At 40.9% G+C, this 26,479-nt stretch overlaps 1 protein-coding gene across 1 annotated transcript in view; it reads right to left on the bottom strand.

The window, feature by feature from the left end:
- Nucleotides 1–26,479, bottom strand: part of rassf5 (Ras association domain family member 5) — a 102,311-nt gene that overhangs the window by 66,125 nt on the left and 9,707 nt on the right. The window contains exon 2 of the mRNA XM_073030865.1: nucleotides 3,568–3,689. Coding sequence (XP_072886966.1) covers nucleotides 3,568–3,689 — 122 coding nt within the window. The remainder of the gene's footprint in view (nucleotides 1–3,567; nucleotides 3,690–26,479) is intronic.

Genomic DNA, 26,479 nt, shown 5'->3' with positions numbered 1-26,479 from the left:
CTTCTTTCCAACTGTGATAAGACTGCTGAACAGATCCTGACCCAGATCTGGGCCATACCTTCTAAATATCCGGACCTGACTTGCACTACCTTACTTTCCCTTTTCTATTTTCTAATTACGATTTATAATTTAAATTTTTATTATATTTACTTCGATTTGTACTTCAGGGAGCGCAGAATCAAATATCGCTGTGATGATTGTACGCTCTAGTATCAATTGTTTGGTGACAATAAAGTAATTAATAAAATCAAAATTATGTGATCTTTCAATTTTCATTCTAAATATTCATGGTATGTTTATTACAATGAAAAATTAAAGTGCCGCACAGTTTCCAACCCAAGTAAAAATTTCTTGCTCAGAACAATGGTTGGTCAGCGCAGATGTAAAAAATATTAGAGGGAACGTTACTGCAAAGCAACAAATTTTAGACCACAAGACGTAAGAGCAGAATTTAACAACATACGCCAGTGATAATAACCCTGATTCTGAATGAAAGCCACATTCTCTTGTGGAGAATGAAACAATGAAAAATCTCTTCAAATTGACTTAATTTCAAATAAGCCGGATTTCTTGATCATTGCTCTGGCCACTTTCGAAGTTATTGGTATTAGATTCCTTGACCCTCTCCAAAAGTTCATTTACAGTCACATCACCAGGTTCAGGAACCGTTATCACCCTACAACCATTAAGCAGGCTCCTGAACCAGTGTGGATGACTTCACTCACCTCAACACAGAATTGATTCCACAACCTACAGACACATTTTCAAGGACTCTACAACTCATGTTCTCACTGTTATTTATTAATTATCATTTTAAATTGTATTTGCACAGCGTGTTTTCTTTTGCACATCGGATGTTTGTCAATCTTTGTTTGCATGCAGTTTTTCATTAATTCTATTGCATGACTTTGATCTACTGTGAATGCCTGCAAGAAGATAAATCTCGGGATAGTATATGGGGACATATACATATTTTGATAATAAATTTACTTTGAACTTTGAGTTTCAGTGGTGAGAGACTACAGCACAAGAACACTTTTATTGAACTGGGCAAAGTCTTAAACATCGCTTCTCATTGATGGATAGGGCTCCTATTGAAAATCTTTCTCTTTCTTAAAGCTGCTTGTAATTCCGCCATGGACAGTCCCAAGGCCGACTGCAAGAGGAGGAGGGTTGGGCATAGGGCGAGCAATATCCCGTAAAGCCCCAGAGATACAGAAATGTCAACAGAAGCACCAAATACCTCATCCACGGAAGAGGAAGGATAAACCAAGATGGGCTACACCTGGGAACAAGCTGAAAGACTGGCCCAGGACAGAGGGCTCTGGTGAGCTGCTGTCGGCAGCCTACGTTCCAGTAGAGGTGATGGGGCTTTAAAAAAGCTATTTGCCTTGCTCCACTGGTTGGTTCATGCCTGATTCATTATATGGTCTGCAAGCATTGCCCTGGAATGTAGAGTGGCAGGTTTAAAGTATGGCTTCACTTGTGCAGCTGATTTTGTCTGATCATTAACAAGCTGCAATTTGTTATTCTGCCATCACTGGGGCATGTTTTGGGAAGTCGAAAGGCGATTAGGGAATAATTAACAAGAACTATGTTCTCAAATGCATAGAGTTACCGTACACTGCACAAAAAGAGGCCCTTCAGCCCAACTCCTCCATGCTAACCAAGATGTCCATATTTGTTAATCCCATCTGCCTACATTTGGGTCATATCCCACTAAACTGCAAAATGGCACTGACGACATATGGCAACATTTTGTGGGTTGCTAATAAAACTACTAACTATTCCACTAAATAGACTGTACCATATTCTGGACTATGATCCCTGCATTCGGCAATTTATAATTTCCCTTTGGGGGTTGTGCTCTTGACCGGTCTGAATCATCTGGCATTTTTGTGGTATCCAGAAGGATTCGACGAACTGTGGCAGCCATTCCTGAAGCGGACTTCGTGCTGGACTGAAGAGATGGAGAACGAACTGAAGTTCAGCAGATTTAAGTGCCACCAGATTAAAAACGATTAAGACGTGAAGGCCAAGGGCAGGGGATGAGCCAGTTTTCAGCTCACTGCTCTGTGTCAGCTAGGATCCCCCCACCGAAGCCCGTCCCATCCTCCTCCTACTCGTCTTACTGCTACCATCAGGCCGCCAGGCTCCGGCACCAGCTTTACGCGCCTCAGCATTTCAGCTGCTGCGCCGTCTGCACTTGCCTCAGTGCTGAACTGCTTCCATGGGTGTGAAGAACACTTTCATGCTCTGCACATCCACCCTGCGGTCCGTGCCCACTCTTCACCATCTATAAATTCACCAATGACACCATTGTTCAGAAAAACTCAGATCGTAATGAAGAGGCATACAGACCCGAGATAGATTGGCTTGATCAGTAGTGTCACATCAACAATTTTGCACTCAACATCAGCAGAAAGGGCAACTTGGGAGACCACAAACCAAACTCCACTGAGGGATCAACTATAGAAAGGGTGGGTAGCTTCAAGTCCCTGGGCGTCAACATCGCAGAGGATCTATCACAGGCCTAACACTGTGATACAATCATGAAGAAAGCAAGTCAGTGGCTATATTTAGTATGTCACCAAAGACTCGAGCAAATTTCTCCGCGTGTACTGAGAAGAGCGCTCTTACTGGTTGTATCACGGAGGTTCTAACGCACAGGATTGGAAAATGCTGCAGAGGGTTATAGACTAAAACTAGCACCATCATGGGCACAATGCTGCCCGCCACTGAGGACAACTTCAAGAGGCAATGCCTCAAGGTGGCAGCATCTATCATCAAGGACGCTCATCACATGGAGCATGCCCTCTTCTCATTACCACCATCAGGGAAGAGGTTCAGAAGTCTGAAGACCTGCAATCAATATTTTAGGAAAAGTTTCTTCCTCTCTGCCTTCATATTTCTGAACAGCCCATCAACACTATCTGAATTTCTCATATGGGAAAGCATATTAAAGAATTGAGAACATAGAACGTAGAAGAGTACAGGATGGGAGCAGGCCCTTTGGCCTACAATGTCTGAGTCAAACAATGCCAAATTGAACTACATCCTTTCTGTTTCATGATCCCCATCTCTCCATTCAGAGCATTTTCCTGTTCCTATCTAAAATGGATCTGCATCCACCACTCCTCCCTGCAGCCCATTCCAGGTACCTACCACTCTCCACGTTAAAAAAAAAAAATTTGCCCTCACATCACCCTTAAATTTACCCACCTCCCAGCAGACTAAATGGGCCAAAAGGCCTAATTCTACTCCTGGGTCTTATGGTCCTCTGGCTCATGATTAATTCCCCAAACAAAACAATCATGTTTGCAAGACATGCCATGCCCCACAGAAACCCAAGCTAACTGTCCCTAATGAGGCCCAGCCTTTCCAAAGACATGCAAATCCTGTCCCTATGAATCTTCTCCAATACCTTTCCTATCAATGACATAAGGCTCACAGGCCTACAAATTCCCTGATCATCCTTATTTTTCCTTCTTGATCAAAGGAACAGTGTCATGATATTCACAGAAAATTCTAATCCAAATGCAAATAATAAAGATCAACAATTAGTACCTCAGTTTCAGGCTGCACCATTTCAACTTCAATGCTGATTTTTTCTTTTGGAAGCTGTTCCCTTTGGTGGCAATCAAGTTTGATGAAGTTCCTGCACATTTGATGGGCAGTGTAATTGCAATCTGTTTAGACAGAGAAAAAGAGTCAAAATTAAACAAAATTCTGCTGGAAAATCCCGTATATAATTTAAGACAACAAGAACACATCAATTCTGGTGGACTAAGAAAGTGCACATTTTGACACATCTAAGGAGCATAGGAAATGTTGGATTAACAGAAAATCAAGTTTAACTGAAATCCACCTTCCTGCAATCACTGGCCAAATCCTCGATTTATTATTCAGGCCAGAACGAAATGAACCCACATGAACTAACTCACTTATTTTTTGATCTTTGTACAGTACTTATTTTTTATTGTTCAGTGTTTCTTATAATAATTATAAACTATAAATTATAATGTATTGCACTGTACTGCTATTGCAACACAACAAATTTCATATATGCTAGTGTTAATAAGCCTGACTCTGAAATGGCTCAACACAGAAATCGAGAAAGCAACATCCATTGAAGGCCTCGACATCCCAGGATAAGTTCTCTTCTCACTTCTACCATTGGGCAATCATAGTAACTTCGATAATAAAGTTACTTTGAATTTTGAACTGTGGTGAGTTGTGACAGGATGAATTTGACGGGAAAAACAACAGCAAGGCTGTTCAGAAGAAGGGGATGAGCAGACTATTTTCTAAGGAAGCCGAGATCCTTCAATGTGTGTATCAGGATGTTGGAGATCTTTTGCCAGTCTGCTGTAGCGAGTATGTTGGGGGAGCAGCATCGGTGCTCGTGTTAGAAAAAGACTAAATAAACTCGAAAAGGCTAGATCTGTCCTTGGCTATAACCAAGGACACTAGGAGGTCACTAAACAAAGTGTTATCCATGATGGACAATCAGGCACATCCTCTCCATGACCTACTGAATAAGCAGTGGAGCTCCCTTTCAAACAGACTCATTCAACTGTGAGCAGAAAGCTCACAAGAAAGCAGTGACCTTGCTTCAGGCAATGGAGCCCAACTGATTCTGAGCTGACCTGACGGAATTTTTGACAACTTATACCGTTTCAATTGCTGCTCAAGTATTTTGATAATCAGAGACATTTAGCTGGAATAGAGTTAAATATTTTTAAGATATATATTTAGCTAAAATGCACTTAACTGATGTAGATTAATTTCAAATAAACTTAATTGAAACAAACAATTATTTATCTTTGATTGGTTCCTGAAGGTTGTTATAGTCTGGGATGGTAGTGGAGATATGATCCCAATGGTGTGCTTCTCAAATAACCTCTGACAACACTCCTGGCCTTCACATGTAGCTTAACCTGGAAGAGCATTTCTACTGACAGGAGAAGAGGCAAAGGTGGATTACCGGCACCTTACAAGTGGCAACTCCTGCGACTTCGCTGCTGCAAAATTGCATTTGTCTCTACCGTTCCTTTGGATTCATCAGTTGCATGGAGAGGGGGAGCCTGATACATGGACAACAGCTTACTCTCCATTTTGTACTGCCCAGGCTTGCATATCATGTAGACAGCTGGGACACAACATCCATGGTCAATCCTGTCCAATGGAGGGCTTCATGGTTTCGATTACCTTTTCCCTCCCAGTTCCACAGTTAGTGGCCTGGGCTATGCTCTAAACACAAGCTGACCTAACACAGAGACCAGCTCCCTCAGTTCAAGACTTTTGTGCTCCACCCCAGTGCAGCTGAACAAGAGGTTGGATGTATGAGCACATAATCCCCGGAGTGTTGCGCATTCCTGTGCTCCAATATGCAGTTGTGGAAACCGGGAAATGCAGTGATTCACCTTGCTGGTGATACCATTCGGAAGTTGAGGACAACTTGCTCCTACTCAAGTCTGTGAGCCCTTAAGTGACTGTTGGGCCACAGATTTGGCAGAAGGCTTTCAGCAAGGCAGGCAGGTACGCAGTTTGTGACGAGGTGCAATTACTCGGTCATTTACACTGGCTGCTGTGTACTCCAAATAATTCCCAGTGCAATCTGAATTGCCTTGCCCACTTTGAGCAGTCGTGGGCCAGACCCCCAGGAGTCAATTAGGGTGTTGCATTTACGACACAAGTTTTGAGAATAACCTTAAATGCCTTCCTCTGTCAAAAATCTTTTCCCTTCGCAGATTTCAGAACAGTGCAATTATTATGCGAGTTTGGAGTCAAAGCTTGCCCACCAAGGCCACTTTGTTGGCTATATTAGATTAAGAGAGGAGACCAAGATTAGTCACCTATCCTGCCACTGGATTTGGAGAATTCTGGGTAGACTGCATTAGACGCTTTTTCCATTGAGAGCAGGTGAGATTCAAACAAGGGGACATGAGTTGAGAGTTAGGGGACAAAAGTTCCGGTTAACACTAGGGGGAATTTCTTTACTCAGAGAGTGGTAGCTGTGGGTAGAAGTGGTAGAGGCAGGTTCAATATTGTCATTTAAAGTAAAATTGGATAGGTATATGGACAGGAAAGGAATGGAGGGTTATGGGCTGAGTGCAAGTCGGTGAGACTAGGTGAGAGTAAGCGTTCGGCATGGACTAGAAGGGCTGAGTGGCCTGTTTCCATGCAGTAATTGTTACATGGTTATAGATACTGCTCCAGTGCTTTGAAGTGTCCTTCAAAAGGTAGTATATTTCAGCCAAAGGTCGTTGTGCAGACCTTTTAATCTACTCCAAGATTAATCCAACCTTTCCTTCCTACATAACCCTCTGTTTTTCTATCATCCACGTATCAGAGTCTCTTATATGTCCCCAACGTATCTGCCTCTACTACCACCTCTGACAGGCAATGTTCCCTTTAATTTCTAATGACCAGAGTGCGCAGAATTCTAGTCCTGTGCAATTTTTTTGCCTAGTGACAACATGTGCACACTGAATTTTTAAGTGGGAGCAAACCTGAAGCTGTTCCACGGATAGTAAGCTACCAAGTCCAGTTTGTTGTAGCAGTTTCTATTGTTTCATTAAGCCACTCCATTTTAAATGAACTAGCACTTCTCTAACATTTCACATCCTTTGCTTCTTTGGAATTTGACATAAACAGTATAAATAAGCCCATTCTAAAATTTGCAGACAGATGATTGCAAACTCCACATTGTCAACACCGTCCGCATCAGAAACCAGATGAGGAAATATGATCGTGTATGATTGTGAAATATACTTAACGTGCCAATGAGGTAGAGGGTGACAACCTTCCGTGCATAGTTTAAATTCCTTTGTGCACTAGTAGAAAAGGTGTGAGCCCGTGCACACATGCACAGCTTAACAAACATGGCTGGGAATTCCACATACCCACCACTCTGTGTAAAAAAAACTTACCCTGACATCCCTATACATGTGATGTAATGTCATCAGAGAAAGGTGGCCATGGAGGTAAACAACGTTAAATTATTGTTCAGAATAAACACACATTAATTATTTCACTACAGTATTAAAGACTCCCATCTACCAAGACGTGCCCCCTTCTCAATACTACCATTAAGGAGGCAGCACAGGAACGTGAAGACACAGCTTCTTCCCCACTGCCATCAGATTTCTGAAACAACAATGAACCCATGGACACAACCTCACTATTTTTTGCTCTTTTTGCACCAATTTTTTTTAATACTGTATAGAGTACTTATTGTAATTTATAGATTTTTATTATGGATTGCAATGTACTGCTGCTGCAAAACAACAAAAAAATTTTAATATATGCCGGTGAAAAAACCAGATTGTGATTCCGATTCTGAGAGGGTCCAGGCGATGTGGCACATTCAAACCACCAGAGGGTGCAACTGAGCAGCAAAATACAGTAGAGAATATGGGAGAATTCTGTTCTTCAGTTATGCTTCTCACCACAGAATGTAGACTGATTTTCCCCTATACGTATGTAACAAAGGGAAAGGTCATCTTAAGCAAGAACTAAAACTCTCACCTTCCAGCTGATGGACTAAATACATACTTTCATTCATTTTCACAATAGAGGTGATATGAGTCTTGGAGATTATAAGAGTCAAAGTGTGACCTTTTTATTTTATTAGCTTCATAAATTTCGCTCTTTGACATTTTAATTAAGTCTGATTCAAATAAATCTGAAGGGTGTTACTTAGCTTTTTATATTAGAGAAATACAGAGGCGACTTTATATTGCGTGCGCGCCCTTAACTCCTGGCGGAGTCGTCGGGGCGCCATCATGACAAGCTTTTTGCACCGATCTTTTTGGCGATTGCTCATCGTACGGTGTGTCTTGGGCATCTGAAACCTGGCGGAGCCCATCCCTCTCCAGGTTTTTGGAGCCGGCTGGATTCAAACTCGGGAGCCTACGCACCAAAGTCCAGCGCTGATGCCTCTACGCCACCAGCCGTAATTTATATTATCTAAAATATATTAGATTCCTAATAAAGCAGCCACTAAGTGTACATTCGTGGTCTTCTGCTGCTGTAACACATCCACTTGAAGGTTTGAAGTGTTGTGCTCTTCTGCACATCACTGTTGGAACGTGTGTTTATTTGATTTACTGTCATCTTCCTGTCAGATTGAACCAATCAGTTCATTCTCCTCTGACCTCTCTCATTAACAAGGGCTTCTTTCCCACAGAACTGCCGCTGACTGTATTTTTTTTTGCTTTTTGAGTCATTCTCTAAACTTTAGAGCAGGTGTTCCCAACCTGGGGTCCACAGACCCCTCGATTAACAGTAGGGATCCATGACATACCAAAGGTTGGGAACTCATGTTGTGCGTGAAAATCCCAGGAGATCAGCAGTTTCTGAGATACTTAAACAACCCTGTCTGGCACCAACAATCAGTCCATGATCAAAGTCACTCAGATCACATTTCTGCCCTATTCTTATGCTTGGTCTGAACAACAACTGAACTGCTTGACTATACTTTATGTAGCAGACACATGATTGGCTGATTAGATATCTGCAATAATAAGCAGTGTACCTAATAAAATGGCCACTGAGTGCAGTGTGAAATCAAAACCACAGTTTTGAGAGCAGGAAACCAAGTTTTACTGTTTTTTTTTAAAAAAGGAACAAAACAATGAATTTACATAGCACTCAAAATGCACTTGGAATATTTCAAGATGTTAACAGCCAACAAATTATTCTTTCTGAAAGATGAGAGGTCACTTATTATTTGGACAAATGTATTTTAAAACTATTTCTACAAGTTTCCAGTTTTAATATGAATGTCAAACGATGAGCTAATTGCCAATTGCAAAATGACAAACTTGGTTCATGAAATTCATCTTGCTTACAAGCTGCCACTATTCTGCTCTCTTACAATACTGTCAGAATCATTGACAATTCCAATTGTTAAGATAAAGAGATCCAGTGTCTTGAACTTAAAAGCCAGTGTGTGATGGAGATGAAATGGAAAGGGTGCTGGACTTTTGTGAAAAACTTGGAAATTTTCTTCCCCCCCCCCCCCCCCCACCTTCCTTCCTAGTTTCCTTTTGATAAGGGCTCTTTTTTTCTCTCATAAATATGAAGCATAAATCACTTCAGTTTAGGAACAGAGCCAAATTTGTCAGATTAAAAATCAAACAACTTTAAACAGAGATGATTCAGCTGTTACAGGTCATCACAAAAAGGTTTTTAATCATTCGGATCAGTCCAATTTGCACATCCAGACTGTAGTTTTAACCCTTTGAAAGCAGGCACACTTACTGCTTCGATACACTATGTTCAAAGTTCAAAAGTTGTAAGTAAATTTATTACCAAAGTATATATATATATATATGTCACTATATACAACTCTGAGATTCATTTTCTTGCGGGCATTCGCAGTAAGTACAGGAAACACAATAGGATCAATGAAAGACCACACACACAACAGGACGGATAAACAACCAATGCACAGAAGATAACAAACTGCAAATAGAAAAAGAAAAAAGAAATGAATAATAAGTAAATAAGTAATGAATATCAAGATCATGAGATGAAGAGTCCTTGAAAGTGAGTCCATAGGCTGTGGGAACGGTTCAGTGAAGGGGCGAGTGAAGTTATCCCCTTTTGGTGATGGTTGAGGGGTAAGGGAATTTAAAGAGACATCTGATCAGCTAACATGCCACCATACATTTCATCAAAGTTTAAGCAATCAGCTATATCGCCAAATACACATTCTTGTAAAAGAACACATTTCAGTTTGTGTTATTTTTATGCATCATAATTTGAAGGACTTGGAAATTACCCTCGTTCAGTGAAGAGGGGCCTGGGAAATTTCTCATGCTCAATAGCACATGATCCATTTTGGGGGGTTTTTATCCCCTGACATTTGGGATTATCCTCGGTTAAGTTTAGCTGTAGAACAATGCACAGAGCTGCAAACGACACATAACCAGACATTAACCCACTTAAAATGTTTTAAAATTTGTTATTTGATTGAAGATAAGGATCAGTTATTTGTTTGCAGGCAATCAGTTCTGTTGTAATTGAGAACTCAAGTTTTGAGAAACAGCTGAAAGGAAATTGGAAGATTAAAATTGTGACCAACTGCATAATCAAGATTTTTCGTGCTTAGCCAAAAAACCATAACTCAGCACAGACTTACCACAGCATCGTACTGAGGAATGAAGGAAGGGGAGGAACCATGCTGAGCTCATATTTTACTTTCATTTTCTTCAAAGGAGACCACTGGTATGATCATGATTTAGAAACAGAGTGCAGTAAACAACAAAAATATTGTTTTCCTCTGCTATACTCAAAATTGAACAAACTTTAGTAAACCAACACAGAATGATTCTCAAATCTGATTGATATTGGGTCTTAGATTTCTATGAGTATAACAAGCAGCCCATGGACGTCAGGGTGATCAACCACATTACACATGGAACATAGAATGTTACAGCACAGTACAGGCCCTTCAGCCCACAAAGCTGCGCTGACCTTTTAACATATTCTTATGATCAATGGAAAACTTCCCTCCCACACATCCCTCCACTTTGTGCTTAACATTCATGTGCTAATCTTAAATGTCTCTTAAAAGCAGCACTCTTAAACGTCCCTAATGTACTTCCCCGGCAGCACATTCCACACACCTACCACTCCGTAAAAAGCCAACCTCTGACATCCCCCTACACTTTCTCCGAATCACCTTGAAGTCACTCTCCCTTGTATTACCAGGAAAAAGTCTCTAGCCGTCCACTCAATCTATGCTTTTTATTATTTTGTACACCTCTGTCAAGTCACCCGTCATCCTCCTACAATCCAAAGAGAAAAGCCCTAACTCATTCAGCCTATCCTCATAAAATGTGCCCTCTAATCCAGGCACCATCCCGGTCTATCTCCTCTGCAGCCTCTCTAAAGCTTGCACATCCTTCCTATAATGAGGCAACCAGACCTGAACACAATACTGCAAACACAAGAAAATCTGCAGATGCTGGAAATTCAAGCCACACACACAAAATGCCAGTGGAACACATCAGGCCAGGCAGCATCTATAGGAAGAAGAAAAACACAAACACAAGGAAGATACTCCAAGTGTGGTTCTATAAAGCAGCAACATTATCTCACGATTCTTAAGCCCAACCCCCAACTAATGAAGGCCAACACATCATACGGCTTCTTAACCTCGCTGTCAACTTGCGTGGATGAAATTATTCCTACTTCAATCTGCAGTCAGAAGAATACACCTTCAGCAGAAATTTTGCAGGTATAGGTATGGTACACCTAAAGGGCTTGCATTTGTTTCCTGAATGTGTCCTGGTCATTTATACCCAAAATTTTACCAACACTGCCTGGTCATCTTTATAAACATAATAGATTCTGCGGATGCTGGAAATCCAGAGTAACACATAAATAATGCTGGAGGGCAGGCAACATCTATGGTATAATGAGTCAATGTTTCGGGCCGAGACCTTTAACCAGGACTCTTCCAGTCTGGATGTTGACATGTATTTTTCCCATCACACTGAATACCATTCCAGTCATACAACTAGCTATACCAGGCCGTGTTCTGGCCCTTACTGAAAACCAGAGGGGGAAATCACGCATTGTTCTATAAACTAATTTCATTATTAGTGGCCTTAATAGATCAAATTCCTCTTTGACCACATTCAAACGGCTCATTCTCCAAATAACTAATATGGTGTTTTATAAAAGTATTTCCATTTGGTACCTCTGTGGCTATTCAATTTATAGTGCATCCGCCAAGCTTATTAAATTTAGTATTTAAAGTTTGATTTGTTCCAGAGCTCTATTTTCTCCAAGGCCAAAATTCTCTGATTCTGGAGTGCCTCCCTGTACTTCACATATATTTATTCCACTGGGATGCATTTAGATCTGAGCCAAAAATTCTGTTAATAAAACTTTTCCAGAATACATAAATCCTAGAGGGAAGTTTTTAACATTTGCTTCAAAATTTCCATTGTGTAATTCCTGAGTAGTTGTCTCAGTTAGTCAATTTATACTTTAGTCCATCCAGAAACAGATTTACATTTTTGTTTAAATGTTCAGTACATGACAGTGGGCAGTAGGGTTCCAACATGCAATGCAAAGTTATATTCATTCATCCCATTCAGGCTTATGGGGTTTGAGAACCCTGAAGCTGTTTGTGGGCTTAACACTGCACAAGAGTTCAGGTAGAACTCAATTGCTGTTCCCGAAATGTGCAGATGTAAAGTAAGGGAAGGAATGCAGTGGACAACAAGTTGTAACTGGAGTATAATAACAGATATGAGATAATGGGAATTTCCCACTTCAACAGCTAAAGAAGAAATACAATGATCTAACTGACATGAGACAGTTGACAGTGATCAAGTCAAGTCACTTTTATTGTCATTTCGACCATAACTGCTGGTATAGTACACAGTAAAAATGAGAATGTTTTTCAGGACCATGGTGTTACATGACACAGTACAAAAACTAGACTGAACTACGTAAAAAAAAAAACAACACAGAGAAAGCTACACTAAACTACAGACCTACATAGGACTGTGTAAAGTGCACTAAAACAGTGCAGGCATTACAATAAATAATAAACAGGACAATAGTGCAAGGTGTCAGTCCAGGCTTCGGGTATTGAGGAGTCTGATAGCTTGGCGGAAGAAAATGTAACGTAGTCTGGTTGTGAGAGCACGAATGTTTCAGAGCCTTTTCCCAGATGGCAGGAGGGAGAAGAGATTGTATGAGGGGTGCATGGGGTCCTTCATAAAGCTGTTCCTTTGCGGATGCAGCGTGTAGTGTAAATGTCCGTGATGGCGGGAAGAAAGACTCTGATGATCTTCTCAGCTGACCTCACTATCCACTGCAGGGTCTTGCAATCCGAGATGGTGCAATTTCCGAACCAGGCAGTGATGCAGCTGCTCAGGATACTCTCAATACAACCCCTGTAGAATGTGATGAGGATGGGGGGTGGGAGATGGACTTTCCTCAGCCTTCACAGAAAGTAGAGACGCTGCTGGGCTTTCTTTGCTATGGAGCTGGTGTTGAGGGACCAAGTGAGATTCTCCATCAGGTGAACACCAAGAAATTTGGCGCTCTTTACAATCTCTACCGAGGAGCTGTCGATGTTCAGTGAGGAATGGTCGCTCCGTGCCCTCCTGAAGTCAACAATTACCTCTTTTGTTTTGTTCACATTAAGATACAGGTTGTTGGCTCTGCACCAGTCCGTTAGCCGCTGCACCTCCTCTCTGTATGCTGACTCGTCGTTCTTGCTGATGAGACCCACCACGGTGGTGTCATCGGCGAACTTGATGATATGGTTCGAGCTGTGTGTTGCAGCACAGTTGTGGGTCAGCAGAGTGAACAGCAATGGACTGAGCACGCAGCCCTGAGGGGCCCCCGTGCTCAGTGTGATGGTGTTGGAGATGCTGCTCCCGATCCGGACTGACTGAGGTCTCCCAGTCAGGAAGTCTGATGTGCAAAAACAGTGTGGAGTATATAATTCCAGAGAGTCACCCTCCTCTGTGACAAGGTATTCCTGGGTGCCTCAGTTTTAAACAACTGCCCCCTAATCTTGTAAATAGATCCCATCATTTGAAATTTGCCCATTAATGAAAACATGCTGATATCTACCTTATCTCATCCTCTCAGGATTACTTCACATTCTAAGTTCTAAAGAACATGGTGCTAATATCTTTAACCAATGATAACAGGACAATTCTCTCATCCCAGAAATTCAGCCAATGAATCTCGATTTGACTGTCTCTAACGCCAGTACTTTAAGCAAGAGGACCAAAACAAAGTGTATTATTCCAGGTGCGACTTCACCTGTGCAACTGTAACAATACTTCCCTATTTCTAAACTCCAACCCACTTCCAATAATATGCCACTTGCTGCAGCTACAGATATTCACAAACACCCAGATCCTTTGCCCTGTGCTCATTTGCAGTCTTACTGCATTCAGATAATAATGTCTTTAGATCTCTCTTATTTAGACCAGAGTTCACTGCGTAAAACTCAAAACTCTACCCACTCACTCAACACATATCCTGTTGCCACATGCCTGCCCACTATTTTCGTGTCATTAATAAATGAAAATAATTCTTGGGACATTCCACTAGTTACATCCTTTCAGCCTGGAAAAGACCAGCTTATTCTGACTTACTCTTTTGTAAAATCTCCAATCCATGTCAACACACGCCCTCAATTCAATGAGCTCTTATTTTGTGTGCCAGTCTTTTGTGCCACCTTGCTCAACGCCTTCTGAAATTCAAAGATTTTTGTTGAATCCCCTCCATTAACTCTGGACATTGCATCCTCAAAGAACTCCAGCAAATTTGTCAAATATGATTTACCTACCATAAAAGGTCAAGTTTAATTGCCATTCAACCATTTGAATACAGCCAAACGAAACAGATCCCCTTGGTGGCTAAGTTGAGCACCAACAGCACACAGTACATACATTTACGGAAACAGAAAAACATCCAGTCACACAGAAATAAGTCCCTGAGTGGCATGGCCTGTAGATTAATGGTGTTTAGATTGCTGTCCTGGTGCAGCTTGTCTTTGACCGAGCAAACACTGGAGAGCAGCGCCGAAGGGAGGGGCCAGTCCCAAACCAGCAGGGGTTTCAGCATGCCCAGAGAGGTCTCTACTCCCTCCCACACCGCCTCTGGCATCTCCTCCCCCAGGCGGCTGTGACATGAGGGCCTGGTCCTTGCAACAAGCCAGCTCCCCTGCTGTTGGTCTCACCTATGAACCAGTGGAACGGAGTTGCGGTAGTCTACATTATCAATGTGTTGATGTGACTTGAAAATATTTAACTTCTCTGAATGACGAACTATGTCGCCTCTGATCATTCTCCACCTTCCCCCTAGCCTATTTCCCTTCAGCTCATCACTTCCCAGCTCTGTACTTCATCCCTCCCCCCACTCCTTATCCCCCCTCGACCATCCCATGTTACTTCACTCCTGATGAAGGGTTTCGGCCCGAAACGTCGTCACTACCTCCTCCCATAGATGCTGTCTGGCCTGCTGAGTTCTGCCAGCATTTTGTGTTTTTATTTATTTCCAGCATCTGCAGATTCACTCGTGTTGCCTCTGATCATAACATCATGACAACAGGTGGTAAGCTGAAGGCCTACAGTTTTTTTTATTTCCCCAGGGTTGGGGAATCAGGAACTAGAGGTTATCAATTTAGACTGAGAAGAGACAGATTTAATAGGAAGCTGAAGGGCAGTTCTTTTCACCTAGGGTGTGGTCCATATGGGTCAATCTGATAGAGGAAGTGGTTGAGGCAGGTCTATCAACAACAGCTACACAGTACATGGATAGGAAAAAGTTTTGAGGGATACATGCCAAACATGGGCAAATGGGACTGACCATCTCTGATGGGAGCTTGGTTGCAATGGACCAGATGGGTTGAAGTGCCCATTTCTGTGCTGTATGACTCTATGACCCCTACAACCCCACCTGATTTTTATCTTCCTCCTTGTTAGGCATGTCAATTGTTTGCAAATTCTAATTTGAAAAGACTATCCAAACCACAGGACAGGAAGCATTTTGTGTTCTCCTGTAATAGCAGGGTCAAGGGATATGGGGAGAGGGCAGGAAGGGGGTACTGATTGTGTATGATCAGCCATGATCACAGTGAATGGCGGTGCTGGCTACTCCTGCACCTACTGTCTATTGTCTAACAGATACATGTGGTTAATGTTTCTTCACTAATAAATCCTCCAGCTTCTCAGGGACAATTGATTTTGATCCCACAGTTAACGTGACCAGCATGGTCGCCATTATAAACTGCTAGATTTCTTATTCCTGATTTACTTGATTACTACTGTTTTAAACTAATTGATAGATGTGTACAAGATGATAAGAGTCAGAGAGCCTAGCAGCCAGACTCTCCCCCCCACCCCACCACCACCCTGAGTGGAAATGGCCAATAGGTGAGGGGACATAATTTTAAGGTGATTGGAGGAAAGTCAAAGGTGGTCGTTTTGTTTTTTTTTGAAAACAGAGTGGTAGATGGGTGGAACATGCTGCTAAGGGTGGTGGTAGAAGAGGCAGATACATTAGGGACTTTTAAGAGACTCTAAGATTGGCTCATGGACACAAGAAAAATAGAGTGTATTGTAGGAGAGTTACACTGAGTTGGCTAAAGGACAGCAAAACTTGTCGGGGCCAAAGGGTCTGTACTGTGCTGTACTGTTCTGTTTTATGATTATCAATCCGGGCACCAGGCTATCATTATTCCATTGTATCACATTTCAAATTTTCTAGCAGGTAAACACTGAAAGCGTGAAGTGAAATTATTTGCGAAGATTACTACCCATATTAACCCAACTTCCTCTTTCAGATGCTAACTAACAATGTACAACTAAGATTATATGATCTTTCCCTTACAACTTTGTGGACATCTGGATATCATCTGTCTTTAGCGTGTGTGTGACAGCACCATTTCAATATTCCATTAAATGTAAAGAGTTACAACATACAAGTCTATAATTTAGATTATATTTATAGGCAGAAGTTCAAATTCATTAAGAAGATTGGTGAAACTCGTGATTACATTACATAATATTAAGCACAGGAACCCCCACCAAAATACTCAAGTTAGAATTAGGGAAATAACAACTTGTGTTGTGGAAAATCCCAAGTTACATTAAATACGTACTAGCATATATGGGAAAGTAACTAATAGTCAAAGACTGAAAAAAGCACCAGCTATTTCTGGTTTATTTCAGTTTATCTATACTAGGAAAATAATTTCAGTATGCTTGGTTTTCAGTAATGCAGTTCCCTGAATAATAAATATTGTTACTTCCTTAAGGTTAATTTTGGATTTTAAAAATGTTCTTTCTCTTTTTAGTTTGATGACTAGATGATTTGGGATCCACCTGAGATATTAAAGGCAACATTTTTAAAAGTTAAAATAATTGTTATTCAGGGAACTGCATTACTGAAAACCAAGCATACTGAAATTGTTCATGGGCATAATTCTGTAAAATTGCCTCCTGTCAAATGGTACAAATTAAATTGGAAATACTCTTGTTTTCACACAGAAGCTAATTTTAGGAAACAGCTAAGATAACTGCAAAGAAATATTAGAGTTGCACAAGGAAAAATACAATCAATCATCAGACTTCACCTATCATCTTCTGCCTTGTCCTCCTTCCCCTCCCTTTTCAGCACTGATGAAGGGGCTCAGCCTGAAATGTCAATCGTTTATTCCTATCTATAGATACTCGCTGACCTAACTGAGTTTCACCAGCATTTTGTACGTGTTAAGCTGGATTGTCATGAGTCAGGAGACCCTCCGTTGTTTGGGATTGGCTGTGGACATTGTGTCCCAGCTGTCTACATGGTACACAAGCCATGGCAGTACGAGCCGGGGAGCAAGCTGATGCCCATGTAGTAAGCTCCCCCTCTCTGAGCAGCTGATGAATCCAAAGGAACGGCAGATACCAATACAGTTTGGCAGCAGATGTGTCGCAGGAGTTGCCAGACAGCGTTGAAGTCAATGTTGGATTCCATTAGGGACTCTAGCTCCAGATTTTACCTTGGGGGGGGGAGGGGGGTTTACTCTCGAAGCCCTCCCCATGAATGGGTATAGCTACAAGGCAGCAGAAGTTTCAAATCAGTTTCCCTTCTCCTAGATGAGTTGCCAACTACAACTGACAGGCTTCATTTGCCCAAAGTGACTGCATGTCAGGCACCAGTAACCCTTATTTGCCCCTTCTACTGTCAATACAAACAGTTCCGCTGGGCTTAGCAGCTAAGCCACACGGGAAGGCCAGGAGCTGGACTGGGTTGTCAGAGGCCATTTGAGACGCACACCATTGGGAGCATTTAATAGGTAACAGTAGCTTATCCCATTACTCCTCCCAATTTTAACAACCTTAAAGAACCTGCTGGATTTCCAGCAACTGCAGAATCTTGTGTGTATCAATTATCAGTCACCTTTATTCTAAAATGTGCAATCCCAATAAACCAACAAGTTGCATTGATATGGTGCCTTTAACATAAAAATACTTCCCAAAATACTTCAAAAGACAACGAAAACCAGATGACTTGGAAAACTAAAAGCCAATCATGCAAAAGACAAATCATGCAAAAGACAAGACAAAGACAATGCAAAACACAAATCATGCAAATAATATAAATCAATAAATAATTCTGAGCATGAGTTACAGAGTTCTTGAAAGTAAGTCTACTGCCCAATAGTAATATCGAGGGGCAGATAGGGAAACAAATCCTGAAAAGGTGTAATAATAAGAGTTGTTGTGATGTGAGATTTTAATTTCCCAAATATTGATTGCTATCTTCCTAGAGAAAGGGTTTAGATGGGGTGACTCAGTTCGGCATTGAAGTGAGTGAAGTTATCCACACTGGTTCAAGAATCTAAAGGTTGTTTGGTAATAACTGTTCCTGAGTTGGTTGTGTGGAATCTAAAGGCTGATTTATACTTGTGCATCGCATTGATGTCGTAGGTACCGCGTACCCTACGCCGTAGGGTGAAGTGCACCTCTCCAGAAAAGTTACTCACGCATCATGGCGACGCAGACCACAACAACTCCGATTGGTCCGCTTGGTAGCATCGCATTTCCTCCTACACATTTCCGGTTGCTTCTCCTCCACCATGTCTGTAGGCTGTGCATACACCGATGCGAAACAGATTAACCAAATCGCTAAATCTACCTGCCGACATGCGGAAACGTTTGAAATGTATTTCCTCGTCCATGTCTCTCACGAAGAAACTCAGCACAGTGGCCTAGAAACACCACCGTCAACTAGCGTTTTGGCGCACACCAACACATGCTCGCTACGGCGTAGAGCGACGCAGAAGTGAAAATCAGGGCTATGGTGTGGGCTGCGGCATAGCCCGTACGCAGAAGTATAAATCAGCCTTAGGGCTCCTATATCTCCTTCACGATGGCAGGAGTGTAAAGACAGAATGACCTAGATGCTGCTTTCTTGTGGCAGTGCTCCATGTAAAGGTGCTCAATGATGGTGAGGGTTTGGGTGGTCTAAGAAACAATCTTCTAAAGACCGGAAAATGTAATGACACAGTGGTTTAATAATGACAGCTAGGAAGAAAGGGACTTGTAAAGAAACCAGAGAGAAGGAATTGGATGTCTTTTTGAGCTGGAGAAGTTATCAAAGTCAAGGATTTCAACAAAAGATGACAATTTAACATTTTAGCTAATTAGGAACTGGAAGCCAATGTAGTTCAATGAGGATAGCGATGATAGGCAAGTGAAGGATAAGTGTTTGGTCAGATGAAATTTACGTTAATTGAGGAAAGGGAAGCTAGCCAGAATAAAGTCGGAATAGCTTACTGTAAGTAATCAGTGAGGATTTCACTGGAGAAATGCATGGATAGCGCAATTTGAAAAGATTGATAATTTACTTCAGCTCAGACCCTAGGTCAGCCTTAAACACTTGCTGAGGGAGAAGATGGAATTTATGCCGCAAGTTGATGAGAGCAGTTCTGCTTTTTTATGTGCAACTGGAGAACACTGGAGATCAATCAACCATGAATCAGATATATTAAAAAAATGGAAAGATTCAGAGGTGAAAAGGTAAACCTTGTGTCATCAGCATGCAGATAGGAAACCAACAGAACTAAGAACTGCTCTTCAGAGGATTCATGAATTTGGGACGCTCAGAGAAAGCATTTATTCCAGAAAGCTGTAAAACAGATGGCTCTGTGGATGAGAGTATTGCAGACAGTCTCTCACATGATAGAGGAGTTGTGAAAAAGAGGTAATATAGCACATCTTTAGTCTTCGATCTTGATACTATTGTCCTCTTACTAACAAATTTCATGGTATGATTAAACATACATCAGATAGAAGGTACAAGAGCCTCAGGACCAACACAAACAGATTCAAGAACAGTTACTACCCCTCAACCATCAGGCTCTTGAACAAAATGAGGTTAACGACACTCACCTATTGAGATGTTCCCACAACAAATGTTCTCACTTTAAGGACTCTTTACCTTGTTACTTCATGCTCTCATTATTTATTGCTATTTATTTATATTTGCACAGTTTGTTGCCTTCTATTCTCTCGCTTGTTCATTGATCTTGTTTACAGCTACTATTCTATAGATTTGCTGAGTATGCCCGCAGGAAAAAGAATCTCAGGGTTGTATATGGTGACATGCATGTACTCGGATAATAAATTTTACTTTGGACTTTGAAGTGTTATCTAGAAATTTGGTAAAACACAAGTACTAAACCAGGACACCATGAACCGCATGTAAAGCTTAAAATGACTAATGAAATGCAGTCTGTGCAACCACATATCAATTAAAATAAAGACACACATGTGTGAGATGGTTTTAACTGGTATATTCACATCGCAGGCAAAGACAGATTAGAACAATGCACATGCACAGACAGCAGATCATACGTAGTTCTAAAGGGAATCATTACTCCAAAAGAAATAGATCCATACATTACATAATCGCGCCTTTAAAAGTACAGGTCCAGATTTTTCCAAATTGCTTAGAAGTTTGAGTCTTGTTTCCAAGACAGAAACATTTGCGGTGATGACTGTAGCTTGCTGCATCAATTTTATGATCATGAAACATCTGCGCATCTTCATTTGGAGTCATCAAGACAGAATAATTAATTGTTGATGCCAATAGACATTCCAGAGAGCACTTCATTTCCTGGTGGCCTACCACCGTGTTCTTTGAAATGCTTTTCAGGGAGGCCACTTTGTCTAACCTTAACCCTAATGCATAGTTCTAACATTTCAGATTCTGAACTTCATACTGAAGAGTGGAAGTTAGCTCTGCGAGGATTTACTTCAATGAAAGATAGCTGTTGTGCACGAGCTAACCCATGAACAACTCTTAGCTTGACCCAGAAATTGATTGCATCCTTATGTTTCCCTATGATGGCGTAAAAATTCTAAGGGATAATATTTATGTACATTTGGAAAAACAAGGGCTGTTCAGGGATATACAGCACAGCTTTGTTTGGGGGAAATCATGTCTCACAAATTTGTTTGAGTTTTCTGAGGCAACTAGGAAGACTGATGAAAAGAAGGCAGTGTAAGTGCTGTCTACATGGGCTTTAGTAAAACATTTGTTAAGGATAAGCTTGTCCAGAAGGCAAAGACTCATAGAATCCAAGGGAAGTTGGCTAATTGGATTCAAAATGAGCTTAATTATAGTAGATGAGAGGGTTGGTTGAAGAAGGGTTGTGCAGAGTATTGGTGAGGCTACATCTGGAGTATTGTACGTAGTTCTGATCTCCTTACTTGAGAAAAGGTATACTGGCTTTGGGCCAGTGCGGAAAAGGATCACCGGGTTATGAGGGATCACCGGGTTATGAGGGGTTAGCCTCGAAGGAGAGATTGAGTCACCTGGGACTATACACAATGCAATTCAGAAGAATGAGAGGGAATCTATTAGAAACATAAAACTATGAACAGGATAGATTAGAGACAGGAAAGTCATTTCCACTGGTAGGTGTGATTTGAACTAGGAGACATAGTCTCAAGATTCACGGAAGTAGATTTTGGACAGAGATGAGGAGGAAGTGGTCTTTCCAGAGAGTTTAATCTATGGAACTCTTTCCACAGAGAAGCAGTAGAGGATACTGATTAAAATATTTAAGACACAGCTAGACAGACATTTTGTTTTACATAGTATGGGAATTAAGGGTTATGGGAAAAAGGCATGTAGGCAAAACTGAGTACACAGCCATGTCAGCAATGATCTCAGTGAGTGCTTGATGGGCTAGATGGTCTTCTCCTGCTTCTAGTTCTTATGTTCTTATACTCTTAGCAGTTGTGTATCAGAGATAGGTGCTGGGACACTTGTTATTTGTGATACGAATTAAATGTTAATGTAAAAGGTATGATGCAAAGTTGTGTGGAATATTGGCAGATGGAATTTAATGTCAACAAATGTGAGGAGATACATTTTGAGTGGTCAAATAGTAGTAAGACACTGTTGGGCACTAATGAATGTTGATGAAAGAGGCACCTTGGGGTTCAAGTCTATATTTCTCCGAAAATAAGAACCCTTGTAGCCAGAGTAATGAAGAGGACATATGGCATGCCTGCCTTCATAAGGTGGGATACAGAATCTAAAAGTCAAGATGCTATGCTACAACTTTACCAAACACAGATTAGACTGCATTTGGGAATGCATGCACACCTCTGGTTGTGACAATATAGAGAATGCATAGATTTGCCAGGATGTTGCATGGATTGGAGGGTTTCAGTTATGGGGCAAAACTAGAAAGGCTGGGCTTATTTTCCTTGGAGCAAAGGAGGCTGAGGGGTTATCTAATCATGGTTTATAAAACGAGGCATTGATAGGGTAGTTAGAACGTTTCTCCCTTGGTATGGCTATCAAAAACAAGGCAGCATAGGTTTAAGATAACTGTAGCCTGGAGAAAAACACGCAAGCAGGACAACATATACTTCCTCACGTCTGTAATTCCTTTATCTGTTTTAGATGTTTTCATGCAGAAAGTATCAAAATAAAAACAACAAAATTAATTTTTTTTAAAAACCGCAGTTCCTGCTGTACAATCTCAGCTTAATTTTGGTCCACACCCTTATAACGTTTGCAGTATGAAAATAAATAAAATAAAATATAAAAAACCAATGTGGGAGTGGCAATTCCAAAAAAAACATTAGAATCCCACTAACCCTGTACCTTATATACGTCAAAAATGTGAATAAATACGTCTCATCTTAACTAAGATATATTCACTTTGGCACGCACGTGCTTAACTTCCAAACACATATAGGCTGGATCCTGAAACAAGTTCTCCTCGCTCATGCAACGTGAACAGAGATCAGCACTTCACATTACTCCGTTACATTCACATTCATTCATGAAACAGTAAAGGAAGACAAAAATAAATGTTTACAAAAACTTTTACAATATATTCCCTTGGAGTTTAAATTACTAAAAATAACTAACCTACTAGGCACAACCACACTATCCAGCGCTGACACCTTACTAGTGAAAATCTTTCCTCACCCTGACTAGCATTCAACATCCCTTCTCGAACCTTTCAACTCTTTTTTCTACTCCACACATGCATTAAGGCACAGGCAGTGATTCTGGCACCACCACGGTGAATAAATAAGTGCACTTTAACAATAAAACAAAATGGTATTCAACAGTCACCTAGTTACATATCTATGCCTTGGAACTTGAAGTTCATCAGCACCATTCATACATACACATGGCATGGGTTGAATAATTTTCTATCAGTTCTATAGATTAGTACCAATGGGCTTGAAGTTTGTTTGTAGTGAGGGGTGGCCACTTCAAGAAAGACTGAAACAAGTGTTAGTGTGAGAACACAGGAGCATGAATCAGCCCTTGAATCTGCTCTATCATTCAGCAACACCACCACTAATTTTCTACCTCAGACGTTATTTTCCTGCCATATCCCTTGATTCCTTTAAATCCAGAAATCTATCAAACACTGTTTTGAATATGCAGTGTCTCCAAACCCTGCGTGTTAGCATTTTCTGAAATTCATTGCCTTCTGAGTTAAGAAATTTGTTACCTTCCCAAATTTGCCTTTTATTTATATTGAGCTGTTCACTCCTCATTCCAAACTCCTTCACCGGGGAAACGTACAGCACCTGAAATTTGGACCACTTTACACTAGGTACCTCACAGCACAAAAAAGATACCACCATCTTTGCAAATACCTTCAAATCCACTGGCTGGATAAGCACATCAACATCAGCATTTTCTCCCTGGCCAACGCCTCTTGTATTGAGACTGTAGACTGTACTCAGGCCATATTGTTCACATTCAATCCAAGTCCTGTCACTACAACAGCTCAACAAGTGAGCAGTGGAAATGTTCACAAAACCTTCGATGTCTGCCTGACTTCGGAAATACCTAGCCCATGATGGGGCGTTCTAGATGGCATTGAGCCCCGAATCCATGTATCAGGAACCCAAACCACATCAAAAAGAGCTCACCAGCTCTCACACAACCCTACCCAACCATCTGCCTTGTCCACGGTAGGGTCTGTGGGCCTCACATTGGACTCCTCAGTCAACTTAGAACCCATAAATGAAGCAAGTCATCCTCGATCCTGAGAAGATGGTTAGGAATATATTTATCAAAGTGAAAGGCTAAAATAGGTTTAAATCATTTTAAGTATTATAATTAATCACAAGATATCTTAAATGTTATTAAGTAATCATAAAATGAAAGGTCATTTGGTCATTCGAATTAAATGGGGCCTTGTGAGACCACAGCTGGAGACCATGTGCAGTTTTAATCTCCTGATCATATCAGGAATGCAATGAAGAGTCACCAAACTGATTCCTGGGGTGGCAGGATTGTCGTATGAGGATGGGTTGGTTCAATTTGCACAGGAGATGAACTATAACTTAAATGATTTATCAACTGTGTCTTGCCAACAGGGGTTTGCACAAAACCATAAACCTCACAAGCAAAAGGTCAAAAATATCATTACACTAGAATCTATAGCCTTCAGAACATAATACGTTTCTTAATTATATTAATTTTATATTGTACTTTATGCCTACAGAATACAGCAAGTTTGTCAAAATATGCATAATTTATCTATCTCATCCCCCTTATAGGAGTATGCTTGAATTTTAATGCCTGACAGCCTGCTATTTATTACACAGACCATGGAACCATTTACAACACTTAATTTGATTCAATTAAATCTCTAACATGCAAATGAAGAAAAATCTTGTTATAGGATTCTATTTGACATCTTCATTTGCAGAATTTGACAACAGACCATTGTTTACTACAGATAACACATGATACTTTATTTTATTTTACAGATACAGGCCAATAACTGGCCCTTCTAGACCAACAAGCCCACGTCATCCAATTACACCCATATGTCCTATTAACCCGTACATCTTTGGAATGTGGGCAGAAATGGGAGCATCCCAAGAAAACTCATGCAGTCACAGGGACAACGTACAAACTGCTTACAGACAACAATGGAAAATGACATAAAAAGATGAATGTATGAGACATTCACAGCTGCTCCATCATTTCCATCTCTACTATTTAAAGAACACTCCCCACGGCAGCCGTATAGGTTGCGACAAAGTGCAGGGGACTGGGGTATACAACATTCTCCTTTGTGTCCATGCACTCATCATCTCATCTGATCCAAACAACTCCCATATCACAAGCAGTCCCGAACTACAAAGTATAGACTAATCAACGGTCGGTAATCCTAGAATGTGGCTTAGAATTGATCTGAACAAAGAGGTTGCAGTTTGGATTTAAATTCACTGCTTGAAAGAGCAGTGGACAAGCTCATAATGAGAGAAAAACCTATGGGCCAAGAGCAGGTAAGAAAAATTCATCCAACATCAATACTTGGTTGACACAGACACAAATCCTCCTGCTCCTAAAATCTCTTAGCCTTAGGACCCACACCATCTGGTTCAGGAACAGTTGTTATTCTTCAACCATTAGGCTCTTAAAGCAGTGTGGATAACTTCACTCATCATAATTCTGAACAATCTACGGTCTCACTTTCAAGGATTCCACAATGCATGCTCTCAGTATTATTTTTTATTTACTTATTCATAATTATTTTTTTATTTTTGTACTTCAAAGTACATTTATTATCAAAGTATGTATATATTATACCACCATGACATTCATCTCTTTATAAAGAACCACAAAACAAAGAAACCCAAAAGAACCCTTTAAAAGTGACCGACAAACACCCAATGGGCAGCGAAAAATAAATGTAAGGAAAGGCCATTTAGAATGGAAGTGAATCCTCAGATGTGAAGCCTGCGGCAGCCGGTGCAGGCCTCCGCCTCAGTGGAGTAAAAGTCATTGTTTGTCTTCTTTGCACATCGGTTGCTTGCCAGTCTTTGTGTGTAGCTTTTCATTGATTCTATTGTATTTCTGTGCCCTACCATGAATGCCTGCAAGAAAATGAATCTCAGGGTTGTATACGGCGACTTTGATAATAAAATTCCTTTAAACTTTTTGTAATCTTATAAATCTGAATACCTACTTGATACCTAATGACTCCACTATTGCTGGCAATAGATCCCATATTGATAGCGCCGATAAGCAGGTCATTTTACAAAAGGGAAGAAGTGATACCACTGAATTTGTAATGTCATTTGCAAATGCTGTCAACTGACTGTGGTCTGACGAGTCCTCTAGTGCATGTTGTATATAAATGAGAGGCAATATACATTTGTAGAATACAGTGTGTAGTAATGCTCCCAAAGACATCTGATTTGCTAGATTAGTCCTCTCTCATTTTAAATGTTAGAGGCCAGAAGTAGTACATCATAGCAGAGTAAGTTATAAATGCTGCATGTTTGAGCTGTAGGATAAAGGCTCATGGCCAAAATTTGGCTCCTAGACCAAACACTCAAATAGCTTTCATTCTTCTACATTTATCTGGTTCCTCCAGTATCGCTGGAAAGTAAATTAATTTTTCATTTTACATCTTGTTACC

The sequence above is a fragment of the Hemitrygon akajei genome, chromosome 27 (assembly GCF_048418815.1).
Source record: "Hemitrygon akajei chromosome 27, sHemAka1.3, whole genome shotgun sequence".
Classification (NCBI taxonomy): Eukaryota; Metazoa; Chordata; class Chondrichthyes; order Myliobatiformes; family Dasyatidae; genus Hemitrygon; species Hemitrygon akajei.
This window is presented reverse-complemented; position numbering and strand designations above follow the sequence as displayed.